At 41.6% G+C, this 23687-nt stretch overlaps 7 protein-coding genes across 7 annotated transcripts; 3 read left to right on the plus strand and 4 right to left on the minus strand.

The window, feature by feature from the left end:
- Positions 1–4428: 4428 nt before the first annotated feature.
- MELLADRAFT_73015 (uncharacterized protein) lies at positions 4429–4925 on the minus strand (the record flags this gene model as incomplete). Its single annotated transcript, XM_007415382.1, has 1 exon — positions 4429–4925. The coding sequence occupies one exon, from the start codon at positions 4673–4675 to the stop codon at positions 4520–4522; it is 156 nt and encodes a 51-aa protein (XP_007415444.1).
- Positions 4926–6651: 1726 nt separating this feature from the next.
- Positions 6652–7276, plus strand: MELLADRAFT_111097 (uncharacterized protein; the record flags this gene model as incomplete). The annotated part of the gene is made up of 3 exons (XM_007415322.1): positions 6652–6722; positions 6769–7029; positions 7084–7276. The coding sequence occupies 3 exons, from the start codon at positions 6652–6654 to the stop codon at positions 7274–7276; spliced, it is 525 nt and encodes a 174-aa protein (XP_007415384.1).
- Positions 7277–7359: 83 nt separating this feature from the next.
- Positions 7360–8108, minus strand: MELLADRAFT_50142 (uncharacterized protein; the record flags this gene model as incomplete). Its single annotated transcript, XM_007415381.1, has 4 exons — positions 7360–7531; positions 7601–7714; positions 7784–7881; positions 8018–8108. The coding sequence occupies 4 exons, from the start codon at positions 8058–8060 to the stop codon at positions 7451–7453; spliced, it is 336 nt and encodes a 111-aa protein (XP_007415443.1).
- A 195-nt stretch (positions 8109–8303) lies between these two features.
- On the plus strand, positions 8304–9199 carry MELLADRAFT_50145 (uncharacterized protein; the record flags this gene model as incomplete). Its single annotated transcript, XM_007415323.1, has 5 exons — positions 8304–8346; positions 8429–8707; positions 8771–8846; positions 8915–8984; positions 9046–9199. 5 exons carry the CDS (start codon positions 8310–8312, stop codon positions 9058–9060), a joined length of 477 nt encoding a protein of 158 aa, XP_007415385.1.
- Positions 9200–13747: 4548 nt separating this feature from the next.
- On the minus strand, positions 13748–14965 carry MELLADRAFT_79049 (uncharacterized protein; the record flags this gene model as incomplete). Its single annotated transcript, XM_007415380.1, has 4 exons — positions 13748–14377; positions 14451–14513; positions 14579–14746; positions 14812–14965. 4 exons carry the CDS (start codon positions 14894–14896, stop codon positions 14208–14210), a joined length of 486 nt encoding a protein of 161 aa, XP_007415442.1.
- Positions 14966–20139: 5174 nt separating this feature from the next.
- Positions 20140–21411, minus strand: MELLADRAFT_73017 (uncharacterized protein; the record flags this gene model as incomplete). The annotated part of the gene is made up of 4 exons (XM_007415379.1): positions 20140–20769; positions 20843–20905; positions 20971–21138; positions 21204–21411. 4 exons carry the CDS (start codon positions 21286–21288, stop codon positions 20600–20602), a joined length of 486 nt encoding a protein of 161 aa, XP_007415441.1.
- Positions 21412–21813: 402 nt separating this feature from the next.
- Positions 21814–22755, plus strand: MELLADRAFT_111101 (uncharacterized protein; the record flags this gene model as incomplete). Its single annotated transcript, XM_007415324.1, has 2 exons — positions 21814–21870; positions 22192–22755. 2 exons carry the CDS (start codon positions 21814–21816, stop codon positions 22753–22755), a joined length of 621 nt encoding a protein of 206 aa, XP_007415386.1.
- Between the last annotated feature and the right edge of the window lie 932 nt (positions 22756–23687).

Here is a 23687-nt window from a genome sequence, read left to right on the forward strand (position 1 = left end):
CTTGGGATCATCCTGATGATTCTTGTAATCCACTGTCAAATACTAGAGTCTATATTGATTTGATCTTTGTATCTGTAACCTGACCCAAACTAACAGCAAGCTGAAATATATCTGAGAGGAATTCAAGTGTCATACTCTAGACTTCAGTTTTGCTTTCAAAAATCCATAAAAAATTGGTATCAGTACAAACAAGACACACACGTACATACCATTACTCCAGTCAAAACTTCCTGCCTTGTACAACCATGACTCAAAGAAACAAAAATGTTCTAGTGATTCAAGCATTTCAAAAAATCCCAAATCCTTTAGTAATGTCTGAGATGTTGAGGGACTTTTCCTTTATCTCTCATTACTTATGTTTCAGATGTCTTTCTCTTCAACTTCAGTTTCAGACATCGTAATCTGTTTTTCAATTGCCTGTAAAAGTTCTTACTGGAAGCAATTATCGTCACATTCAATTTTACATAATGCTTCTAGAAAATCAAATTATATTCATCTCATGTGCTAATTCCTTCCAACTCATATAGCTGGTCTCTCTCGAAGGCGCTCTTTCCCTTTCTCTCTTTTCCTCATCCGTTATTTTACGAGAGGAAAAGAGAGTAAGTCACTATCACTGTTTCTTCTTATATGTTTATGTTACTAATTATTATATACGATTTCTTCTTGTTTTCTTTTGTCTATTTCACCTATACGTGTGCCAAAATTAGAACAAATAACTGAGAGTATTTGTATTGCACGCTTTTCTTTATTTCTTAATCTGAACTTGCAAACCTTATAGGTCAGATTATATTCGAGTCTTATATTCTTTTCATTCATTCTTATCTGACATCACTTTATTATGTTGTTGTTATTTCTCTTATGATCTTTAAGGTTAGTTAGCAGGTTCATTGTGACTGAGGTGATTGAGGCTCACCTCTAGATATTGTCACAAGTTTATCAGTTTATCAGGTTACCATCAACAGGATTTTTTGCTTTTCATGAGATTGGAGCATTCATGAGACCCTTGTTTTTTGGTCCATAGGAATTTTCCCAATTCCAATATTAATAAGGTTGCTGATCTGAGGCACTAATATCTTGATTATGAGCCCTGGCCAGTTTGATCCTTTGAGCCACTCACAGCTGACTACACCCTGCTGGACACTGGATGGGAACTGAGTAGATGGAAAATGAATATGGACCTGACACAATCCCCTGATGGACATTCTTTGGATATATAAGAGCCAGAGCCACATCACATCAGTCTTCTTTTCAACATAGTGGGATTAAAACCTTGAAGTATGTGAAGAGTTTCAACTAAGTTATGAAAATTTCATAGTTATGTCTGATGGCTTGAGCTCAGTATTATATTGGAAGGACTAATTTCTTTCCACTTTTGTGACTCTTCAATGCTGGTAAAAATCATAAATCCAATGTCCAATGAAAAATGGGGCCGCTTGTTTGATGAATATGACAGCCCAGCATTCTCACTGTGACATCTTAAGGCTGTAGGCCCTCAGGGTCCTGAAAAACTACTTTTCTTGAGGCTCATAGAACCTGAAATGTTCAATAACTCTGCAGGAATAAATCAGTCTCAAAACCAATGGAAGAGAGTTGTGGTGACTGGGTCCACAACTTTCTTCAATCATGGGTTTTGTTTGCCTTGTGTTTGCCATAGATTTTATGATTACTCTTGAGTCAGCATGCCCTGAATTCTATATCATTAAGTCCATTTGGCTTGACTTTCCCTTCTTACTCAGATATCACCCTTTCCAACCTCTACATTTTTTTCCAAATCCAGAAAGACTAATGATATATTGTAACCTCAATTCCATACCTTCCATATTTTTGGATGTCACTATGTATGCCCATGCAAAAGCACATTGAAGACATGCAATGAGGTTTATCCTGCATAAAGGTGTGAGGTTGAAAGGGAATTCTGGTTATTGCTGTGCATACTGAGGCATAAAGAAAAGTGATGATCCATGGGGTGACTGATAGGGGAGGATATTTGGGACTGAGCAGTGCATGAGCTGACATGCATATTCTTCATGGGATAGGCGGACTCAAAGGTAATCAGCCAACCTATGGCAAAGTTGAGGCAAACAAAACCCATGGTTGGAGAAAGTTGTGGACCCAGTCACCATGACTTTCTTCATTCAGGCTTCAGACTAATTTATTCCTGTGGTCTCCATTCACCTTAATCCAAGTTGAGTAATTGAAGCCATTGCCTTATAATGACATGATAGATTTCAATCACAACATGTAATCTGTTGTGATCAGATATGACTATGTTTGAGTCATGATATGATCAGAATGGACACTTTAATCAGTATTTGATGATTGAGGGATGGGCTCCAATAATGCACCCCAGCTAATTGTGTATAGGATTCATCCTCATGCTGTGGTAGAGTGTATTTGATTGTGCACTAAGGAATAAATATCTTTTGAACTTTTTGATACAAAAAATCTTGCTTTGAAGCACATCAATGCTTTGACTAACTTGTTAAGAGATCACATTGATATACTGGGTCAGCTCCTTTGTTGAGATATATGTAAGCAGACAGTGACCTTCAAGAAAAATCCACACAATCTGGCCACATATTAATCAATCCTAGAACTATGAAAAGCTTACTTGAAATATTTGGTCACAAGTACTGAAATGCTTGAATATAAACCACCTGGCACAATGAGCAAGGAATCATAATTTGTTTGTTTTCTTGACTAATGTTTCCAACTGGGGGTCTAGCAGCCCTGCACAGCGTAATGTGGAAAAGGTTAAAATTTTGAAATAAATAGAGACCACAAAACATTGAGGGATCACCATTGCAAAACAGGAAGTGATGGGATGACTGACAAACTTGGAAAATTCAATTGGGACAATGACTTGGTTTGGGTCAGGATTTTGGAGAACAAACAAGTCAAAGAAGAGGTAGTGGTGTGTGACCAGCCTAATTGGTCAAAAATTAGAACACAGTAAAGACACCTTCTTTTCTTCTTGGCAGAGAAAATCAGAGCAAACCATTGCACAAGAGGAACCTTGTTAAGAGCATCTCCAACGGTGCCTTGTAAACGTAACAATACGTAAGCTGTATGTTACGTTTACAGGGTTGGGTCAAAAAACGACCCTCCACCGGTCGGCAGATTTCTCACCTCTGGCCACTCGTGTGAAGTTTGGTTTGAGGGATACTGGGTATCGCATGTCAAGACCTTCATGCATGAAGGGCTTTCACAAAAGATGCAGGAAGCAGTATTGGCGACGTTTAGGACATAATCATACCACATGCGTCCAAAGATAAATATGATAATCGAAAGAAATCACAGCACACCGTTATATCCCCAGAACTATTCAAAAGGGAATTGGCAAATCTTAATTTAGAGATCCAAAAAGGGTTCTCCCAAGGGTTTAAGTGACAATATCAGGTCTTCCCTCGGCCTCGGGTTTTCCTCGGTCTGGAAAGACCTCGGTTTTGGGAAACCCTTGGCCTCAGTGATGAGGCTTGTTCACGCGGATTGTGCTCATTGTGCATCACCGCGCCGAAAGCAAAACCGCGCTCCAGCGCATCAGCGCACGAATGAAATGAGCACGAACAGAACCAAACTTGCATTTACACACAGACGAGAGCGCAATACTAACGACTAAAGAGCGAGGAAACGGTGAAAGAAAAAAATACCACCTATACTTTACCGCCGTCCCACAATCGCCGCCGTGGCGCGAAAATGGCCAAACACACTTGAGAGATAAATTGAGAAAACTGATTCACAAGTTACGACAAATTATGATCGTGAAACTGAAAAAGTAAAGAGAGGCTACCTGCCGGAATAACGGACATACCTTCATGATGCGTTCCCAAGGTCGCCGTTGCTTTTGTGTTTTTGACGTCTTTGACTGACTGCTTGGATGGGATGGATACTATAGCTCTACGAGATGAGCCAACCTATCAAAAGGCTTCACATAAGCAAGCACAAGGAAATGAGAAGTTGGATATGTGGGCATCTTTACAAGCTGCATCAGATTATAAGCTTACTCATCGTCATCAGACCATCCAAGTAGTAAGTTGAAGACGTCAAAAGACAAAGCACGATCACGTGTCAGAGAAGAGACGACTAATCAAACCAAGCTCTGAATAGAGAAGACCGGCTTACAAGCTGTAGATGCCTCCACGGCAGACTTCCAATCTTCCTAGTTCAAAGACTTCAGTCCAAACCAATACATCATGTTTTAGACTGATTGAATGATGAAAACACTCTGATCAAGTGAGGATAGGATTTGAGAGTTGACTTACAAGTTTGAGATGACAGGCAGCACTATTTGCGTTAAGAGTAGCTCGTGAACTACACAAGAAAAGTCAAATAAGTGATCTACTCAACCTAGCAAAGCTCTCGAGGTAACTGCAAGTCGGCTTTCACTAAAATGAAGAGCCTTGATATCATATGGTACCATATGAGTTCTTGAGCAACTTGTCAAATTCACACTCGACCTTGCATACCAAATTCAAGAATTTAGGAATCATACTTTCTTTCAACTTGTGTAAAAGAAAGCTTACCCATCTACTCTGATATCAGCTTTTGAGCTCATATACCATTCAATCAAATACAATTGTGTCATCCCATCCATTGAGTCATCTTGGGCTGCAAGCACTAGCCAATTTTCAATTAACGAACCTAAGATCAAAGATGTATCAACCCCACTTTCCATCTCAAACAACCATACCAATGAACCTGTGTGCTGATCTGATACTTCTATTGTCCTGGATCCAGTTTCTTCATTAAGTTCAACAACCAGGTTCGGATCATGGTATTTGAACAAAGCTGACGGGCGATAAGATCAACAAATTTTGGGAAAGTGTGTCATGATTACGCGGAACTCGGTGCAGTACGACGAGGAAAGCAGTGCGTTGAACAAATTTTGGCAAAGTATGTCAAGATTACGAGTGACTCAGTGCAGTACGAGGAGGAAAGAAGTGCGTTGAACAAATTTTGGCAAAGTATGTCAAGATTGCGAGTGACTGAGTGCAGTACGAGGAGCAAACCAGTGAGTTAGAGAACAATATCGCCAAAGCGGTGTCAAATGGCCCATGTTGATGATCCCCCCTCCTCAGGACAGCGTCCTGGTCAGCAAGCGCAGCGGCCAACCAATTTGCCTTCAGCAAGGGAATACGACCCCCATCGCACCTTCTTGAATTCTTGGCTTCACGGTGTCTCCTACCGTCAGTGAAACGGACGCATCTTTGGATCCAATTGGGTGCGCCTGCAACACGCCATCCTTGCGTTTGCGTCTCACAGCGCTAAAGATCCGCAACACAAGTCGCTCAGGCATCAAAGCATCGGCAATCGCGTCAATGTTTTGATCCCGCTGATTCCTGAAACACAACTTTTGATGAAAACATTGACCCCGCGACGCTACGTCCGCTTCCTCACCTCGAGTCACCGCGACGACGACGATCTCCGTTTCGAGAACAGCGACGTCCGCCGGACTTTTGATTTGATTTCCAGAGACCCCACGGTCCAAATTCCCAATTCTCTTCTCTCACCAAAATCTTGTGTCGCATTACCGAGCCCCATACTGAAAAGTTCTGGGGATATAACGCCAGAGGAAATCACATATCAAGTATATAGTCAATGAGATATCAGTCAACTTTTAAAAGGAATATTGTGCGCTTTCGGCGTTTTTGGCAGGAGCACAACCTTGGAAGTCCCTCCATCATGTGCGCGGTGGAGGGAAATCATTTTTTAAAAAAAATACAGCTTACTGTATGTTTTCAGACAAGCCTATACGCCTTTTGGCGATTCAGGACTGTTGGAGATGCTCTAAGGTAAGCAAATGCACATGTTTGGTCTGCACTGCAATAACTCACACACCCCGCTGGAAGTATTTGTGGTGTGGGAAGGTCCAGAAAATTTGAAGGTACACCAAATGAAAAGCCGCCTGACGGGTCTGGGCCTTGCTACAATTACAAATGACCTTTTGGGCTATATATACCAATCCATGAACCTGCACTTTCACATGGATCAATTTGAAATTGAACCATTCAGTGATCAGATACCCAATTCCTCTTTGACACTTGAATCCTTGGGAGATAAAATCTACAAAGCAGATTTTGAAATCACCAGACTTTATGAAAGGGCACATAAAGCATTGCGCCAGTAGGCTGTGGGCCATCAAATAACCAACCACATATCCACATGACAAACCAGAAAACCATGTAGCCAAGCTCTGGTGTGAGACCATGTGTATTGGTACAAATCAAGAATTCACACAAAATATGATGGAAACATAATGTTGAACCCACATTTCTGAAGTTCCCCCAGAAGACCATATAATAGTATTAAAAACCATAACAGCTTATGAAAATACTTTTTCAAACAGTTAATCACTTCCTACTTATTTCCATTTTGCTTCATCATTCACAAAAAGTTGAAACATAAAGATTGATACACAGTTATTCAAAGAGTCATTTACTCATTTCCCTTGAGTCTTGGTCATTTGTGCATAGTATCCAAAAACAAACTCAAGTATTAAATTGGCAGCCGGGCAATCCAAGGATCTCCGTGATATGATTACGGGATTTGGAAGCTCGCCAATGAGGCATGCAAGAGCGCTATGAGTCATGACACTTGGGCATAAGCATTTGAATGAGTTGGGTCATGTGAAACTCTCCCCAAGGCTGAACAATGGATATGCTGCGTTACTGCGGCCGGGGCTCGCGAGTCTTATTCCGTGCAGCTTCGAATGCTCTCGGAAGGTAAGGGATATTTCGAGTTGACCATTTTCTTTGTTGACTTGGAAAGTAACAAGCACCACACCAGACACATCCTCATCATGCAACAGCCTACGATCAATTTCAAGCCAAAGTACACTCAGCCAATCACCCTAGATGCTCTACTGGAGTTAGATCCTGGTTTCATTACAGCCGAGATATCAAGACTGGAGAATTCTATCAATCACTTGACTCGGTCAAATTCGGATTTGCTAATGGCCGAGAAGGAGGAAGACGATGCAGCAGAGCGTAAGGTTTTTGTACTGGCCCGAGAAGAGAACGAAGATGTGATGTATGTTGTTTCAGCGCCTTGAAAGATTGGCCTCGAGCTGATGATGTTGTTTAGTGAAAGTCAGAGGGAACGAATCACGATGATGAAGCTTGCTCTCAATCAAATGCTCGGTATCGACTCCGACAATCCACATTACGCAAAAGATAAGGCAAGGGGAGAAGGGGGGGATGATAGGACTATACCTCGAGCTGACCCTGTTAGACGGGAGCCCACCAGTTCGGATGAGGATGTGGGAGTATTTGTGTAGTGGGGACATAGTGAGAAGCCGCCAAATAAGTTGAGGAGGCTGTGTCTCGTGAAAGTTGAAGGGGATGAGACGGGGCAGCAATTGCAAATCAGGTGCACATCGCATATTGCATAATTCAAGGCAGAAACAAATTGGATTGAAGGGCATGAATGTACAAAATGGGAGTGATTCCAACTAGTGACCAGCCCTTCGGCTTTCGGCAATAACACCAGTGAGTTCATCGACTTTGCGCTTTGCACGTCGAAGGGTACCGAGCTGTGCGAAAGTACGTGTTCAGAACTCTTCAATAGATTATGATGATGTTTGAGTAGCTAGTATACATACCCTGCGCTTGGTGAGTTTCCTTGCCTTCTTGTCCTTCGAGTTTCGGATAAGTTCCATCACACGTCGTTCATAAGGGGCAAAACCAGCGACCTCGCGGACGATTGAGCGGACAAACTGAAACAGAATACCATTATGAAAATCAGAACAGGTGAGGCTGTGAGTGGATGAGTGTTCGAGGCGTACAGTGGTACGCTTGGAGGCGTGACCCTTGCTGTAGGATGGCTTAGCGGGGAGCACACGAGCAGTAGTCTTGTGACCAGAGTTGAGACCCCGGGGAAGACCTATAGAAGATGCCACAAAGTCGAAAAAATGATTTAGTTTCTATCCATGTGAGCTGATCCGGAAAATGGGAGTTTCATGATGGGTGTCGAAAAATCGGCTAAATGGCCAAAGTGATCGATGGACGAAAAGTCTAACCTGTGCGGACGGGGGCCTGGCGTGTGGATTGAATTCGTGCCATTACTGAGATCTTGAGGCGAAAGTTGTCTTGAGGTGGGATTAAAGCTCCGGGGTACCGTTTGGCCTTTCGCTATTGTGAACCGAGTGTCTCAGTGGCGGGGGGGAATTGAAACCTAACGATACTCTCATCAACTAGGTCAAGCAATTTTCAACCGCCCCCCCGATTGCCTCGATTTTACACACCTGTCTCAAGCCCTTCTGAACGCGATTGTAACCTACCCAACCTCAAGCTCACGCCCCTCAAGACACGATGCCGCCGAAGTCAACCCCCAAAGCCGATCCTAAGGGTTTGCCGCCTGTTCCATATCACCTTCGATTTTCAGCCGATGTTAATGTTAACTTATGATTCATGACATTCCATCCTACCAGCCTCTGCTGCCAAGCCTCAAGTGGCCAAGGCTAAGGCAGCAAGGAAAGCAGTTGTGAAGGGGACCACTTCAAAGACCCAGCGCCGAGTCCGTACCTCCGTCACTTTCCGTCGCCCCAAAACGCTTCAACTAGCACGGAAGCCAAAATACCCCCGAAAATCCGTCCCTCATGCCCCCCGAATGGATGCCTTCCGGACCTTGATTCGTCCTCTCAACACTGAAAGTGCTATGAAGAAGATTGAAGACAACAACACCCTTCTTTTTATTGTTGATTTGAAAGGTGGGTACCTTTGCGTCGAGCCAGGCTTCATCAAATGTTGATTCGGAATGCGCTCCCCTGCAGCAAACAAGCGACAAATCGCCGATGCCGTCAAGAAGCTCTACGAGGTTACACCTGCGCGAATCAACACCTTGATCCGGTGAGGCTCTCTTCACATATACTGTCCATAGCCGCAGCATCGACCTGACGTTTTCTCTTCCGTGTCAGACCCGATGGCAAGAAGAAAGCTTTTGTACGACTACAGCCTGAGGTTGATGCTCTGGACATCGCTAACAAGGTCCGTCATTAACCTGCGCATGCTCTTCATCGAGTTTCTGACGGAATGCTTCTTCCTTTAGATCGGTTTCATTTAATCATCTCACTCTTCGCTTGAAATCTTTCTTACTGTTCGTACGTTCAATATGCTCTCGGAGATATTACCTTACCTCAATACATGTACTGCTCCAATCAAACTATGCTCGGGTACATCGACACTACCTCCTTGTTACTTCAGCAACCGGACGTCTTTCTGCGTGCCCCTGTAAACCTACAATCATGCCCTGCCTTTCATCACTCAGTCAAGCCATGCTTTCTCACAGCATTCCTGATCCATGTCGACATGTTTCATCAAGGAGCTCGAGTGAAGATGTACCTTATCCAGCCAAGAGTTCATGATTTCTCCTCTAGATGAGTTTGACAACTCCCAAGGGAATAGAGATATGTGCCCCAAGGATGTCCCTGCCTCATCGACTCGTAAAGGTGGATCCGCCTATGAGCCTACATATCAATGATCTCCTGAGAATTGCAAGCCTTGTCTCATAATTGACAGAGCTGACGCTACCATACATCGGGTTTATACGATCTACGAAGTTGAGGACAGCTTTCACCAGACTCGATCACGATATTGAGGACTGTCCGTAGATCCTCTCTGAAACCCAAAAAGATAAAGTGCCCTAGGGATTGTGAAACAAGCTAGAAACACAATAGTACCATTAATGTTGCCACTTACACGATTTGAACGCTGCTATTAGGTAGAGACTTGTAGTCAATTCTGATAAGTTGACCAAGGCTAGCCCGCCAAATTCAAGTGATTTGGGGTGGAACTCTTGTCAAGCCTTGTGAAATTAACTGTAGCTAATTCCTATTGTGCCTCGGTGTGGACATGAGATGTGAATCAAGGGAATTACTTCTTGCCCGTAAATTTTTGCACGGTAGGTTGAGAAAATTAGTAGAGAAAATCTTGTATCTCCTTTTTACACCCACTTCTCAATATCAACTGATTGGGAGAAATTGTCTGTCGCGTGTGCCTACTTGTTCTTCATATTTACCTTTACTTGATTGTGAAATGCACAGCATGATCCAAAATTTTGTGACATGCAGCTGAAAACCAGTTGTTTTCAGCTCCAAATGCAGTATTAACAAGTTTGGAGTGATAGCCAAAAAGAAGAATAAGACAAGCAAACAGAAGAAATAACAAAAAAAGCTGGCACTCAAGGTACACTAATCTCTCTCAAACAGTTGGAATCAAAAGTGGGCATAAAAGGAGATATAAGAGTTTCTTTGCTCATTTTCTCAACCTCCCATGCAAAATATTTGGAGTAAGGAGTATGTCCCTTATACCTCAGGCAACTGTGTCAACATGAAATGTACTTGTTTCCACCACACCAGATTTCAATCATTTTAAATAAAAAGTCCTCCAATAAAAAATTACCAAGACATTCACGGACAAACTTTTTGACAGTTCCTACAACAGGATCCCTAAATTTCACTTTGTCAGAATGTCACAGCTGGTTCCACTATACGAGGCTGGGTTGCCCTGACATCTACAATAAACACCAGATTTTATGGAGCACTATACCTGAAAATGATGTGATACCAATAACTGTGTAAGAATCAAGAGCCACAAGCATGATGCTAGCCAGTTGAATTGCAAAGAAAAAGAGGTGGTGTTGGAGAATATCATTCTTGTGTAATGTGTCCAAACCATCAAGGTAGAAAGGACTCAGTAAACTTTTCTAGACAAATCAATCTAAATTTAATGGAAAGATGTTATGGAGTAGGTAGCAAGGATGATGTTAGATGGCAATGGCTGGATTGGGATTACTCAATTGAGTGTTAAGGAGAGAGTTGAAAGACTGTATTGTGATGAATTATTTGTTTGTTTGTGTTTCATTTTATGCTTGCAAACATTTGTGTTCTTGTTGTTTTTCTTATTAACCCTCTACTGTCCCCTTTCAAATTCTTTCCCCCTCATTGAGGAAATAGATTTGAAAGGTAAGAGTAGAAAATCAATAATTTTTCACTTACTCCCTTCTGGCATGAACATTACTGAAGTGTTGATTGTTTTTTCATATGTTTCTTTCTTTACCTTCTTTACTCCTTAGTTTTCAATTACTTCTATCATACTCTTTCCCTCTCCAGGTTGGTCTAATACGAGTATAGTACACATTTACTTTTGTTGTCAGCCGTTGCCTTGTCACCACAAGGCTGAGAGTATTTTTTTGCCTTTAAAGGTTAGTAGTGTCATTGTGGTTGTGTGTATGTTTTATCTCATCAAGTAGATTGATTTGAAAGCTTTTCCCTACATCTATCATCCTTGTTCCCTCTCCAGGTTTGTCTATCTTGAGTTGAGTACTTCTTCACTTTTGTTGTCAGCTGTTGCCTTGTCAGCACAAGGTTGAGAGTTCTTTCACCTTTATAAAGGTTTGTCTATTTTGATTTTGGTACTTTTTTACTTTTTTCAGCTGTTTCCATGTCAGCACAAGGCTGAGAGTATTCTTTCACCTTTATAAATGTTCAATCTTTTCTTTGTAGAGCTTAGTGTCTCTGCAGGTCTCACATTCTTACAGGTGGTTCACTGATCAAGAAGCCCTAGAGCAGGAGAGACTTGACTATTTCTCTTTGATATTGTTTCAAGTGTACTGAATTTTAGGAATTGAGAAATACCAGGAAATATATTGCAGAATATTCCAAACTTCAACATCAAAAAAATGTTTGCCTTTCCTACACAAAACATTGTGGGCCAACTCAAGTGGGAATAGTATTGTATGTATTCAGTGCCATTTGATAGGTGTAAAGGACTCTTAGTCCTCACTTGAAGGAAAGTCTCAAAGAGGGAACGGGTTCAGATTGGTCACATAATGGACTTGCTTTTCTAGAACCCAAGTACTGATATCTATATTGCCTGACTCCAAAGGACATGAATATGAGATGAGTCTCAATTCCCTAAGGAGCCAGTACAACGAGAATTCTCAAATGAGAAGTAATAGGATAACTGTTAAGTCATAAGGTTATGTGTCTAAGTTATAATTTGTGGTGTATGTTTATAGTTGACGTGTTATGCTTGTAATGATGGAATGTAATGATGGAAGCATCATTACAATAGGCCGGAGGGCCATTATCTCTGTATACAGCTCAGCAGTATCCAAGATATGGTGGAATTGGCCTTCAGGCTGAGCAGGTGCCAATGCCATCCATGATCCTTAACAGCTTAAAATAAGTCACATACCACACAGAGAGTGTAGTTTCCTTCTCAATGATCTATGAGTCATCCACACAAAGCAAGATACAACATAAGTTAGAAGGTTGCTTTTAGTGTGATAAGAAGAGTTTGATAGATGAGGAAACAAACTCTTTAGACTACTAGGTAAATATTTATAGAAAAAGGAAAACAAAATAATAGCTCGAGTTAAGGAAGACACTTGTGAGTTGTAGTGATGAGAGAAAACAGTATCCAAGCTACATATTAAATCATGAAATGAAATGGCAATCTCGAGATTTACAGACACAACAAGAGCACACTACACAACGCTGCAACAGGAATAACATAACACACTTGAGCGCATACACTAAACAACTAACATGATTGATGGTATAGGTTTTGTCCAATCTAGCCCATATTACGTGAGGGTTTGAGTTATTTGAAGGAACATGAACATGAAGACACATCATGTCATGGCAAGAAAAGATTTTGAGCATGGTCAAGACCATTAAAAGTGTTGAGCTATACATACGTAACAAGAGGTGTTGTTAGCTTCTTTCCTTTCTCGAATTCTTCTTTGGTTGGGTATACATATGTGTTGGTGTATCTGACACCCCACAATTGTGACCTTGTGCCAGTTGTTTCAGATGTTCCTGCACATTTCTTAAGCATCTTGCTTTCAAGCTTCAAGTTAAGTTATTTTCTGTTTGGATGCAAGAGTAAGAGCAAGTTTTGCATGGAAATCCAGGTGAGCTTTTGTGTGTTCCATACATTGACCCCTCAAAATCTCACACCCATGTGTGTGAAAGAGCTTGGCAAAACTGAGGATATCTCCAAAAGGGAGGTGCTTTGGAGTCACTTGTTTGGTGGTTGATGTGAGGAGGACACACAAGCTCACCTGACTTCCTGTGCACAACATCTTTTGGAGATCCAATCAATGTGATTGATGTGGTTGGATATGTACTGAATGAGCACTGCCAAGGGGGCGGTTTTCTCCCATCTCAGACAGTCTTATGCCTTACAGCCAATGTTTCCCCTTGTCCATCAAAATTGCAAAACTGCCAAGCTGAAGGGTGTCTTAATGTTTATAGTTCTTATTCTAGATTTGTTACTGTGACAGGCAAATTCCTAATCCAAACTGTGGAAGGAATTCTTCCATGTACACAGAAACAGGTCTTCTCCTCACAAAGTTGCTGCATCATTCAAGTTAACCAAGAACAATAGAATCAGATTAAATTGGCAAATTGAGAGATTGGACTAATCAGAAAATCATCCACATTCATATCAAAGGATCATTCATATACAAAACTCGACAATGCCTCCACTTTCAACCTGCACAAACACAGAGTTTAACCAGCAGAAGTTACATCTGCAATAATCATTCTCCATCTTCTAATGGCATCTGTTATTTGCTTGATCCCACTGGCATATCATCACAATTTTATATATCTTTCCACTATGCGTTGAATTCATACGAGGAATCGCAATTTGGTCTCGTGAGCACATTTTTTCATCTCAGCATACCCCACCCAAACAATCCGATCATCAGCATAGCAAAGTCGCAACTTTGAAGACAAACCGGCGCAGAAGGTATTCCTATGGAAGACATCATTGTACCAACTCACAAACGGGGTCTTAGTCTTGCAGCATCACATACACTGTCAACACGTTGTGCCACGTGTGTGTGACTCCTCAAGAACATTAAATGTAATCATCACAAAACATCCGCTTCATCAAAGTGAGATTATTCACAAGTAGAAGTATAAAGACGCGCCGTAACCGGTGTGCTGAGGTCATTGCAGGATAATCAGACTAAGACATTAATGAGTCTAGACAGATATAAGCCACGACAGCAAAAAAGACAAAGATTTTGATAATGAAAAACAAACAAATTGGAAGAAACGACGAAAAGATGCAAAAGTAGATGATGTCAAATGACAATGGAGAACGACAAAACTGGGGTGACTCAGACACTACATGATTCCAGCAATGTAGCGCATTAGATCTGTAACTAAAATAAGACTGTTGATGAGGAGAAAATCATGCTGTGTTGATGGTGAAAGTCACAGCCGAGACCTTGCCAACTTGAGGTTTCTTTCCGGCAAAAGTGACGTCGGCACTGAAGACGATTGCAATTGGGAAGTTCAATTTGATGGATCCATTCAGGACCATGTGGTAATGGCTAGCAGAGCTAGAGCTCTTGAGCTGGGCTAAATTGGTTTGTCAAGTGTTAGCCTCCGCGGACATGCAAAGGAACGGGGTGAAAAGCGGGAGAGCGCTCACCAGATTTGATGGTGAAGGTCAGTTGACCATATTGTTCGTATTGGCGAAAGGCGTTGATGAACTCTGACAATACCCTTCCAGTCAGCTTTGTAGAACGAGAACTAGAGCATTTGGTATTGGTGGCTTACCTTGCTTGCTTCGAACCTGTGTCGTCTCACCAAATACATTGTTCACGAGCTTTTTAGTTCCGTTGTCTCCAAGTAAATCCCAGATACCAGCATAGTTCTTGCTTGAAAAGTCTCTCTGCATAGTATTCAAGAGAGGATTTAACGTGTTGATGTCTGCTTTGGCAAAATCTGATAAACAAAGCATCTGTAAGTATATGAAGGTTTCAGTTATAGTCTAAGATAGACGCTCTAACTCTTTGACCAGGTTACCGCTAACGTATTGGATAGCAGGCCGACGAGGACAACGAGCGTGACGAAAAAGAGGGTTGAGATCTTCATGATAAATATTGTGATGAAAAGATGAGTGGCAGGTAGTTGGATAGATTGGAATAGAAAACTTGATGATATGAAAAGTGCGAATGAGATCTGCTAGTATTTATACGTATGAAGGATGTATGAAGGAAATTCGACCCTGCGGTCTGGACTCCCTGTCAAGAAGCCTGGCCGAAGGATTCGCATGGGGAATTGATGGTGTCCAGTATCTACCACTGAGATATTCTGATCATTTACCAAAACGCGAGTCCGAGAGTTTCCTTTTGCCACATTTGGACACGTTATATCGATCAATTCCTCATTGAGGTGAGTCTGTGATACTTTCTTTCGATCCTTGGATCAAACGGCAATATCTGTTGGCATTTTTGAGCTCAGTCGCCCTCTTGCAGCCTCTTGCGGCAAGCGGTGTAGTGATGACACAGCATCAAGTGATCATTCGGTCTGAAAGATTTGACACGATTAGACCTCTCTCTCTGATATACTGAGGATCGTGTATACACAAAGGTCATTTACTTGCGGGTTTCCCGCTCCATGACCCAGACGCCAGGGAGTTTTATTGATCAATCGGATCGCTCCGATGGAAGCCTGGTAAGCGAGTCCTTGCTGGTGCTCGACGGCTGACTCAAAATAGTCATAATGAGCCGGTCAGAGCTGGTCTCGATCTACTCGATCCAGTTCAGTATGTTGACTCTGGGAAAATGTCACCAGAGCTGAGCGCTACACAGCATCATCAAGACGTTATATCACTCGTAAAACCTCGCGGCTTTTCGGCGCAAGGTATACTGCAGATTTATACTACACAAAGTTGTCCTGGAACTTTTCCACAAAGGTTCCAGAACACATTTTCCACAAAGCCAGAAAGGCAGAATACGTTCTGGCTTCCTGGACTTTGATCAAATTCCCACCCTCCCAAATCTAACTCACACATTCATCATCACAAAATGACCGACAAGATTCCCTGTTCAAGTACTCCATCAACGCCCCCGCACAAAATACCACCGCCAATCTTCACCCCTCTTACTTTCCAACTCTTGATCCTAGAGGCTGCCAGTTACAATATCCACTATTGATATCGTTCAAGTTTCAATCTTTTGGTCAGAAATCAACTCAGGCAGATATCGATCTCGTTCAAGATCCAACAGTCTATTTTAACCTTTTTTTGTATCATCAAATAAAGCTTCGTCTCATTAGAGAGAAGGCGCAGATTCGAGCGATTCGTTATTACTATTTTGTCGATATGGTACTCGTTTTACCAGATTTTTCACGTTTTCGCTTGCAAAGTAGACAAAGGACCACTTTTAGACGTCGTGCACAGTCCGATCAACTTTAACATTCGTTTTAAAACGTCGAGCCTCCTATAGTTTCAGTGAGGCTCGACGTCATCTACACAGCCGATGACGCGGGCAAACGCAGCATTGGGGGCTTTTACGCAGCCAGTCCTTTTGTTAGTGAAGGAATAGGAAGGTGCTTTTCTATTCCTTTTTCTGCTATCGCTATTTCTGTTATCTCGTGATGAGAAAACTGCGCAGGACGTCAAAAACCAGTCTATTTTCTATTTGGAGACTGGTTTAGAGTGCACATCACTGGATTCAAGTGCTCATCTGCACTTTAATCGAGGCTTTCAAGGTGCCTTTCACCCAGATGACACGAATGATAGCTATGGGTTTGCCCACTTGAAATATGTAAAAGAGGATTTGTAGAAGGGGGCAGGTGAAATCGGGCAGCCAGGATGAAGTTTCAATCATCGGTATGTCATCGAGGTATCTCAAACACCAGGCATGGGATTAGATAGGTGACTGAGTGACATCCACAAGGCTGTCACTCGTCCTATAGTTTAACCTTCCTGCTGATACCAAAGCCAAAAACCACTCTAATGTACTTCAAATAGTAACGAATCGCTCGAATCTGCGCCTGGTCCTTATTATGTTGTACTCGATTTGATTCTAATCGATTCTTCCAATTGATTAGTAAGACTTACTTTTAAGTCCTGACCAAACAGTAATGAGATCAAGTTTATTGAAAACCAATAGTAATTGGGTTCTAATCGATTCTCCCGATCGATTAGAATCAAATCATCATATTCCAATCAATTCTCCTGATCGATCAGAATCAAGTTATCATCACTTCTAAGATTCTCACAAGATAGATCAAATATCCTAAGATAACTTATAAGTGAGAGTGATAATGTGATCATATACTCGATTTGAAAAAAGCTACCCTCATAAATTGAACATAGCAACCTTGGATCAGATTGGTGAGTTGATGTATTCCAAAATGTAAAGAGTGATGATCTAAACACATATCGGTCAACAAGGAACGTAGATTATTGAAGAGAAAGGAATGATATCAAAACACCCCTTATGGTAGCTACTTGAATATGTGATGCTTGTTTCATTTCATCAATTGACAGATGTATGTAGTGTTTGGTTTGTGGTGTCCTTTTTGAGCGATAGTGTGGTGTATGACAACGGAGGTGCAAGATGGATGTGAGTTGAAGAGATCGAGTGGTGATCGAGGGGGGAGATGCAGAGGCCTCGAGGGTTGTGCACAGAGTCTTTTGGACCCTAGGGGCAAAGGGCATTCAAAATGGGTTTTTTTCCACAAGTCCACGAAGCCAGAACACAGCCAAAATTTTCTTTTCTGGCTTCGTGGAAAAGTGTTCTGGAACCTTCGTGGAAAAGTTCCAGAACCACTTTGTGTAGGACAAGTTCTTTCACCTTTATAAAGGTTTGTCTATTTTGATTTTGGTACTTTTTTACTTTTTTCAGCTGTTTCCATGTCAGCACAAGGCTGAGAGTATTCTTTCACCTTTATAAATGTTCAATCTTTTCTTTGTAGAGCTTAGTGTCTCTGCAGGTCTCACATTCTTACAGGTGGTTCACTGATCAAGAAGCCCTAGAGCAGGAGAGACTTGACTATTTCTCTTTGATATTGTTTCAAGTGTACTGAATTTTAGGAATTGAGAAATACCAGGAAATATATTGCAGAATATTCCAAACTTCAACATCAAAAAAATGTTTGCCTTTCCTACACAAAACATTGTGGGCCAACTCAAGTGGGAATAGTATTGTATGTATTCAGTGCCATTTGATAGGTGTAAAGGACTCTTAGTCCTCACTTGAAGGAAAGTCTCAAAGAGGGAACGGGTTCAGATTGGTCACATAATGGACTTGCTTTTCTAGAACCCAAGTACTGATATCTATATTGCCTGACTCCAAAGGACATGAATATGAGATGAGTCTCAATTCCCTAAGGAGCCAGTACAACGAGAATTCTCAAATGAGAAGTAATAGGATAACTGTTAGGTCATAAGGTTATGTGTCTAAGTTATAATTTGTGGTGTATGTTTATAGTTGACGTGTTATGCTTGTAATGATGGAATGTAATGATGGAAGCATCATTACAATAGGCCGGAGGGCCATTATCTCTGTATACAGCTCAGCAGTATCCAAGATATGGTGGAATTGGCCTTCAGGCTGAGCAGGTGCCAATGCCATCCATGATCCTTAACAGCTTAAAATAAGTCACATACCACACAGAGAGTGTAGTTTCCTTCTCAATGATCTATGAGTCATCCACACAAAGCAAGATACAACATAAGTTAGAAGGTTGCTTTTAGTGTGATAAGAAGAGTTTGATAGATCATTTATTTTGCAAACATAAAACAAACATATACAAGAAATAATAAAGAGATGGAAAACACAATGAAGAAAACTAAATATCTTACCTATGAGTCATCCACACAAAGCAAGATACAACATAAGTTAGAAGGTTGCTTTTAGTGTGATAAGAAGAGTTTGATAGATGAGGAAACAAACTCTTTAGACTACTAGGTAAATATTTATAGAAAAAGGAAAACAAAATAATAGCTCGAGTTAAGGAAGACACTTGTGAGTTGTAGTGATGAGAGAAAACAGTATCCAAGCTACATATTAAATCATGAAATGAAATGGCAATCTTTGAGATTTACAGACACAACAAGAGCACACTACACAACGCTGCAACAGGAATAACATAACACACTTGAGCGCATACACTAAACAACTAACATGATTGATGGTATAGGTTTTGTCCAATCTAGCCCATATTACGTGAGGGTTTGAGTTATTTGAAGGAACATGAACATGAAGACACATCATGTCATGGCAAGAAAAGATTTTGAGCATGGTCAAGACCATTAAAAGTGTTGAGCTATACATACGTAACAAGAGGTGTTGTTAGCTTCTTTCCTTTCTCGAATTCTTCTTTGGTTGGGTATACATATGTGTTGGTGTATCTGACACCCCACAATTGTGACCTTGTGCCAGTTGTTTCAGATGTTCCTGCACATTTCTTAAGCATCTTGCTTTCAAGCTTCAAGTTAAGTTATTTTCTGTTTGGATGCAAGAGTAAGAGCAAGTTTTGCATGGAAATCCAGGTGAGCTTTTGTGTGTTCCATACATTGACCCCTCAAAATCTCACACCCATGTGTGTGAAAGAGCTTGGCAAAACTGAGGATATCTCCAAAAGGGAGGTGCTTTGGAGTCACTTGTTTGGTGGTTGATGTGAGGAGGACACACAAGCTCACCTGACTTCCTGTGCACAACATCTTTTGGAGATCCAATCAATGTGATTGATGTGGTTGGATATGTACTGAATGAGCACTGCCAAGGGGGCGGTTTTCTCCCATCTCAGACAGTCTTATGCCTTACAGCCAATGTTTCCCCTTGTCCATCAAAATTGCAAAACTGCCAAGCTGAAGGGTGTCTTAATGTTTATAGTTCTTATTCTAGATTTGTTACTGTGACAGGCAAATTCCTAATCCAAACTGTGGAAGGAATTCTTCCATGTACACAGAAACAGGTCTTCTCCTCACAAAGTTGCTGCATCATTCAAGTTAACCAAGAACAATAGAATCAGATTAAATTGGCAAATTGAGAGATTGGACTAATCAGAAAATCATCCACATTCATATCAAAGGATCATTCATATACAAAACTCGACAATGCCTCCACTTTCAACCTGCACAAACACAGAGTTTAACCAGCAGAAGTTACATCTGCAATAATCATTCTCCATCTTCTAATGGCATCTGTTATTTGCTTGATCCCACTGGCATATCATCACAATTTTATATATCTTTCCACTATGCGTTGAATTCATACGAGGAATCGCAATTTGGTCTCGTGAGCACATTTTTTCATCTCAGCATACCCCACCCAAACAATCCGATCATCAGCATAGCAAAGTCGCAACTTTGAAGACAAACCGGCGCAGAAGGTATTCCTATGGAAGACATCATTGTACCAACTCACAAACGGGGTCTTAGTCTTGCAGCATCACATACACTGTCAACACGTTGTGCCACGTGTGTGTGACTCCTCAAGAACATTAAATGTAATCATCACAAAACATCCGCTTCATCAAAGTGAGATTATTCACAAGTAGAAGTATAAAGACGCGCCGTAACCGGTGTGCTGAGGTCATTGCAGGATAATCAGACTAAGACATTAATGAGTCTAGACAGATATAAGCCACGACAGCAAAAAAGACAAAGATTTTGATAATGAAAAACAAACAAATTGGAAGAAACGACGAAAAGATGCAAAAGTAGATGATGTCAAATGACAATGGAGAACGACAAAACTGGGGTGACTCAGACACTACATGATTCCAGCAATGTAGCGCATTAGATCTGTAACTAAAATAAGACTGTTGATGAGGAGAAAATCATGCTGTGTTGATGGTGAAAGTCACAGCCGAGACCTTGCCAACTTGAGGTTTCTTTCCGGCAAAAGTGACGTCGGCACTGAAGACGATTGCAATTGGGAAGTTCAATTTGATGGATCCATTCAGGACCATGTGGTAATGGCTAGCAGAGCTAGAGCTCTTGAGCTGGGCTAAATTGGTTTGTCAAGTGTTAGCCTCCGCGGACATGCAAAGGAACGGGGTGAAAAGCGGGAGAGCGCTCACCAGATTTGATGGTGAAGGTCAGTTGACCATATTGTTCGTATTGGCGAAAGGCGTTGATGAACTCTGACAATACCCTTCCAGTCAGCTTTGTAGAACGAGAACTAGAGCATTTGGTATTGGTGGCTTACCTTGCTTGCTTCGAACCTGTGTCGTCTCACCAAATACATTGTTCACGAGCTTTTTAGTTCCGTTGTCTCCAAGTAAATCCCAGATACCAGCATAGTTCTTGCTTGAAAAGTCTCTCTGCATAGTATTCAAGAGAGGATTTAACGTGTTGATGTCTGCTTTGGCAAAATCTGATAAACAAAGCGTCTGTAAGTATATGAAGGTTTCAGTTATAGTCTAAGATAGACGCTCTAACTCTTTGACCAGGTTACCGCTAACGTATTGGATAGCAGGCCGACGAGGACAACGAGCGTGACGAAAAAGAGGGTTGAGATCTTCATGATAAATATTGTGATGAAAAGATGAGTGGCAGGTAGTTGGATAGATTGGAATAGAAAACTTGATGATATGAAAAGTGCGAATGAGATCTGCTAGTATTTATACGTATGAAGGATGTATGAAGGAAATTCGACCCTGCGGTCTGGACTCCCTGTCAAGAAGCCTGGCCGAAGGATTCGCATGGGGAATTGATGGTGTCCAGTATCTACCACTGAGATATTCTGATCATTTACCAAAACGCGAGTCCGAGAGTTTCCTTTTGCCACATTTGGACACGTTATATCGATCAATTCCTCATTGAGGTGAGTCTGTGATACTTTCTTTCGATCCTTGGATCAAACGGCAATATCTGTTGGCATTTTTGAGCTCAGTCGCCCTCTTGCAGCCTCTTGCGGCAAGCGGTGTAGTGATGACACAGCATCAAGTGATCATTCGGTCTGAAAGATTTGACACGATTAGACCTCTCTCTCTGATATACTGAGGATCGTGTATACACAAAGGTCATTTACTTGCGGGTTTCCCGCTCCATGACCCAGACGCCAGGGAGTTTTATTGATCAATCGGATCGCTCCGATGGAAGCCTGGTAAGCGAGTCCTTGCTGGTGCTCGACGGCTGACTCAAAATAGTCATAATGAGCCGGTCAGAGCTGGTCTCGATCTACTCGATCCAGTTCAGTATGTTGACTCTGGGAAAATGTCACCAGAGCTGAGCGCTACACAGCATCATCAAGACGTTATATCACTCGTAAAACCTCGCGGCTTTTCGGCGCAAGGTATACTGCAGATTGTTCAGAGATAGCAGAGACATACGGCTACTGACCTCGAACCATTCTCCCGTCCAATGAGTCACATACTCTCGCCGTACCTACAAAAAACAAAAACAAACCGATTGTCAACTTTTGAAGACTGATGACGTCGCAGAGAGATCACTTGACCCAAGGCCCGATCCACACCAGGCTTCTGCGACCCCATCCCGCAGTTTCCAGCGGACTGGTAATCTCTCAGCAGATGGGAAAACAATATTCCGACCATCAAGTGAGACATCGGAAGATATCTTAGAAGATGAGAATGATAGTTATGTAGAAGCTTTTCTAGAATACTCCAAAACTGAAGAGTTTCAAACGGATTTTGATGGTCCGGTCATCTCAACGTCTGTACATTATTGGCAACATGTTGAGGTTACTACTAACCATCAAGACCTTGGTGATCAAAACACAACAAACGAATTTGACTCGTTATTGGTGGACCCTGCTATAGAACAACTCGCGGAACCTTACACCTCGGTTACTCAGATAACACAGCAAACACCTATTGTGATTGATGACAATGATGTCAATATGGACTACCTTTCTCGTGGCACAAACCCGACCACGACTATCCCTGAATCACACCTTGATCATATGCGATCGGTGGCGGACAATCAAGATCCTGATGCTGTCATTACTACACTCGGGACTTGGCCACTCTAAATTAGCAAAGACCGATCACGCATGTAGTCAATAATGATGACTATTTTCTGCAGCTTCATCAATTGGGTCAAGATCATCAAGAGAAATTTAGCATGATCGATGAACTGCTTGAAAGGTACCTGGATATAGATGTATCACCAGTATTGGGTGTGGATGCTGATGATCAAACCAGAATACAATCTTTCACGACATCACCCAGCTCAGATTTCTAGGGATCCCGCCCCAAAATCCATCTACCAGCTTGACATCTGCCTGTGTTCCTCTGAGGCGACTGAAAGAACAAATGCCCCGGTAAGTGATCTCATACCTAGCATCAATCATGGCCACACTTTATCTTTTATTAATGCTTGGCTTCTTCAGCCCTCTGCTTCTGGCGTGCTAAATTCACAGGAAATCATAGTACAACAAATTATCAAACAAGATACATAAGAAACAAATGAAAATCGAATCGAATCAAACACCAAGTTAAAGACCAATTTGCTTCAAACTTCGATGATCCTCAACTTTCATCTTGATACTAATAGCGGTCGGATTTAGGTAAGTCTTTGTACATTCATCAAAGACAAGATTAAAGAAGACTGATTTATCTTCTCATACCAGATCTATCTCTTTATGGAATTATTGTTCCAGTCTTACCTTTCGCACCCAAGCAACTCGGAGGAATACCAGACCAAGATATCCAACCTATCATCTCTGCTATCTTAGCAGCCCGTGCATCAGCAGCTTTTCTTTTTCCTCGGTGCGCTGGCTTAATCTCTGATGCTGGTAAGGGTTGCTTCCTTTCCTATATGTATTGGTAGCCATGTCTGCTGCATGTCATCTTGATCTTGGCTTTTGGATCAATCTTTCACTTTTTCATTTGGTCATATGAAGCTTCCTGATTTACTCTGCTTTGAAAGAAACATCCTGCTTCTTTTTTTTTGGCTAGAATT

This window comes from Melampsora larici-populina (assembly GCF_000204055.1).
Source record: "Melampsora larici-populina 98AG31 unplaced genomic scaffold MELLAscaffold_50, whole genome shotgun sequence".
In the NCBI taxonomy this organism is placed as follows: domain Eukaryota; kingdom Fungi; phylum Basidiomycota; class Pucciniomycetes; order Pucciniales; family Melampsoraceae; genus Melampsora; species Melampsora laricis-populina.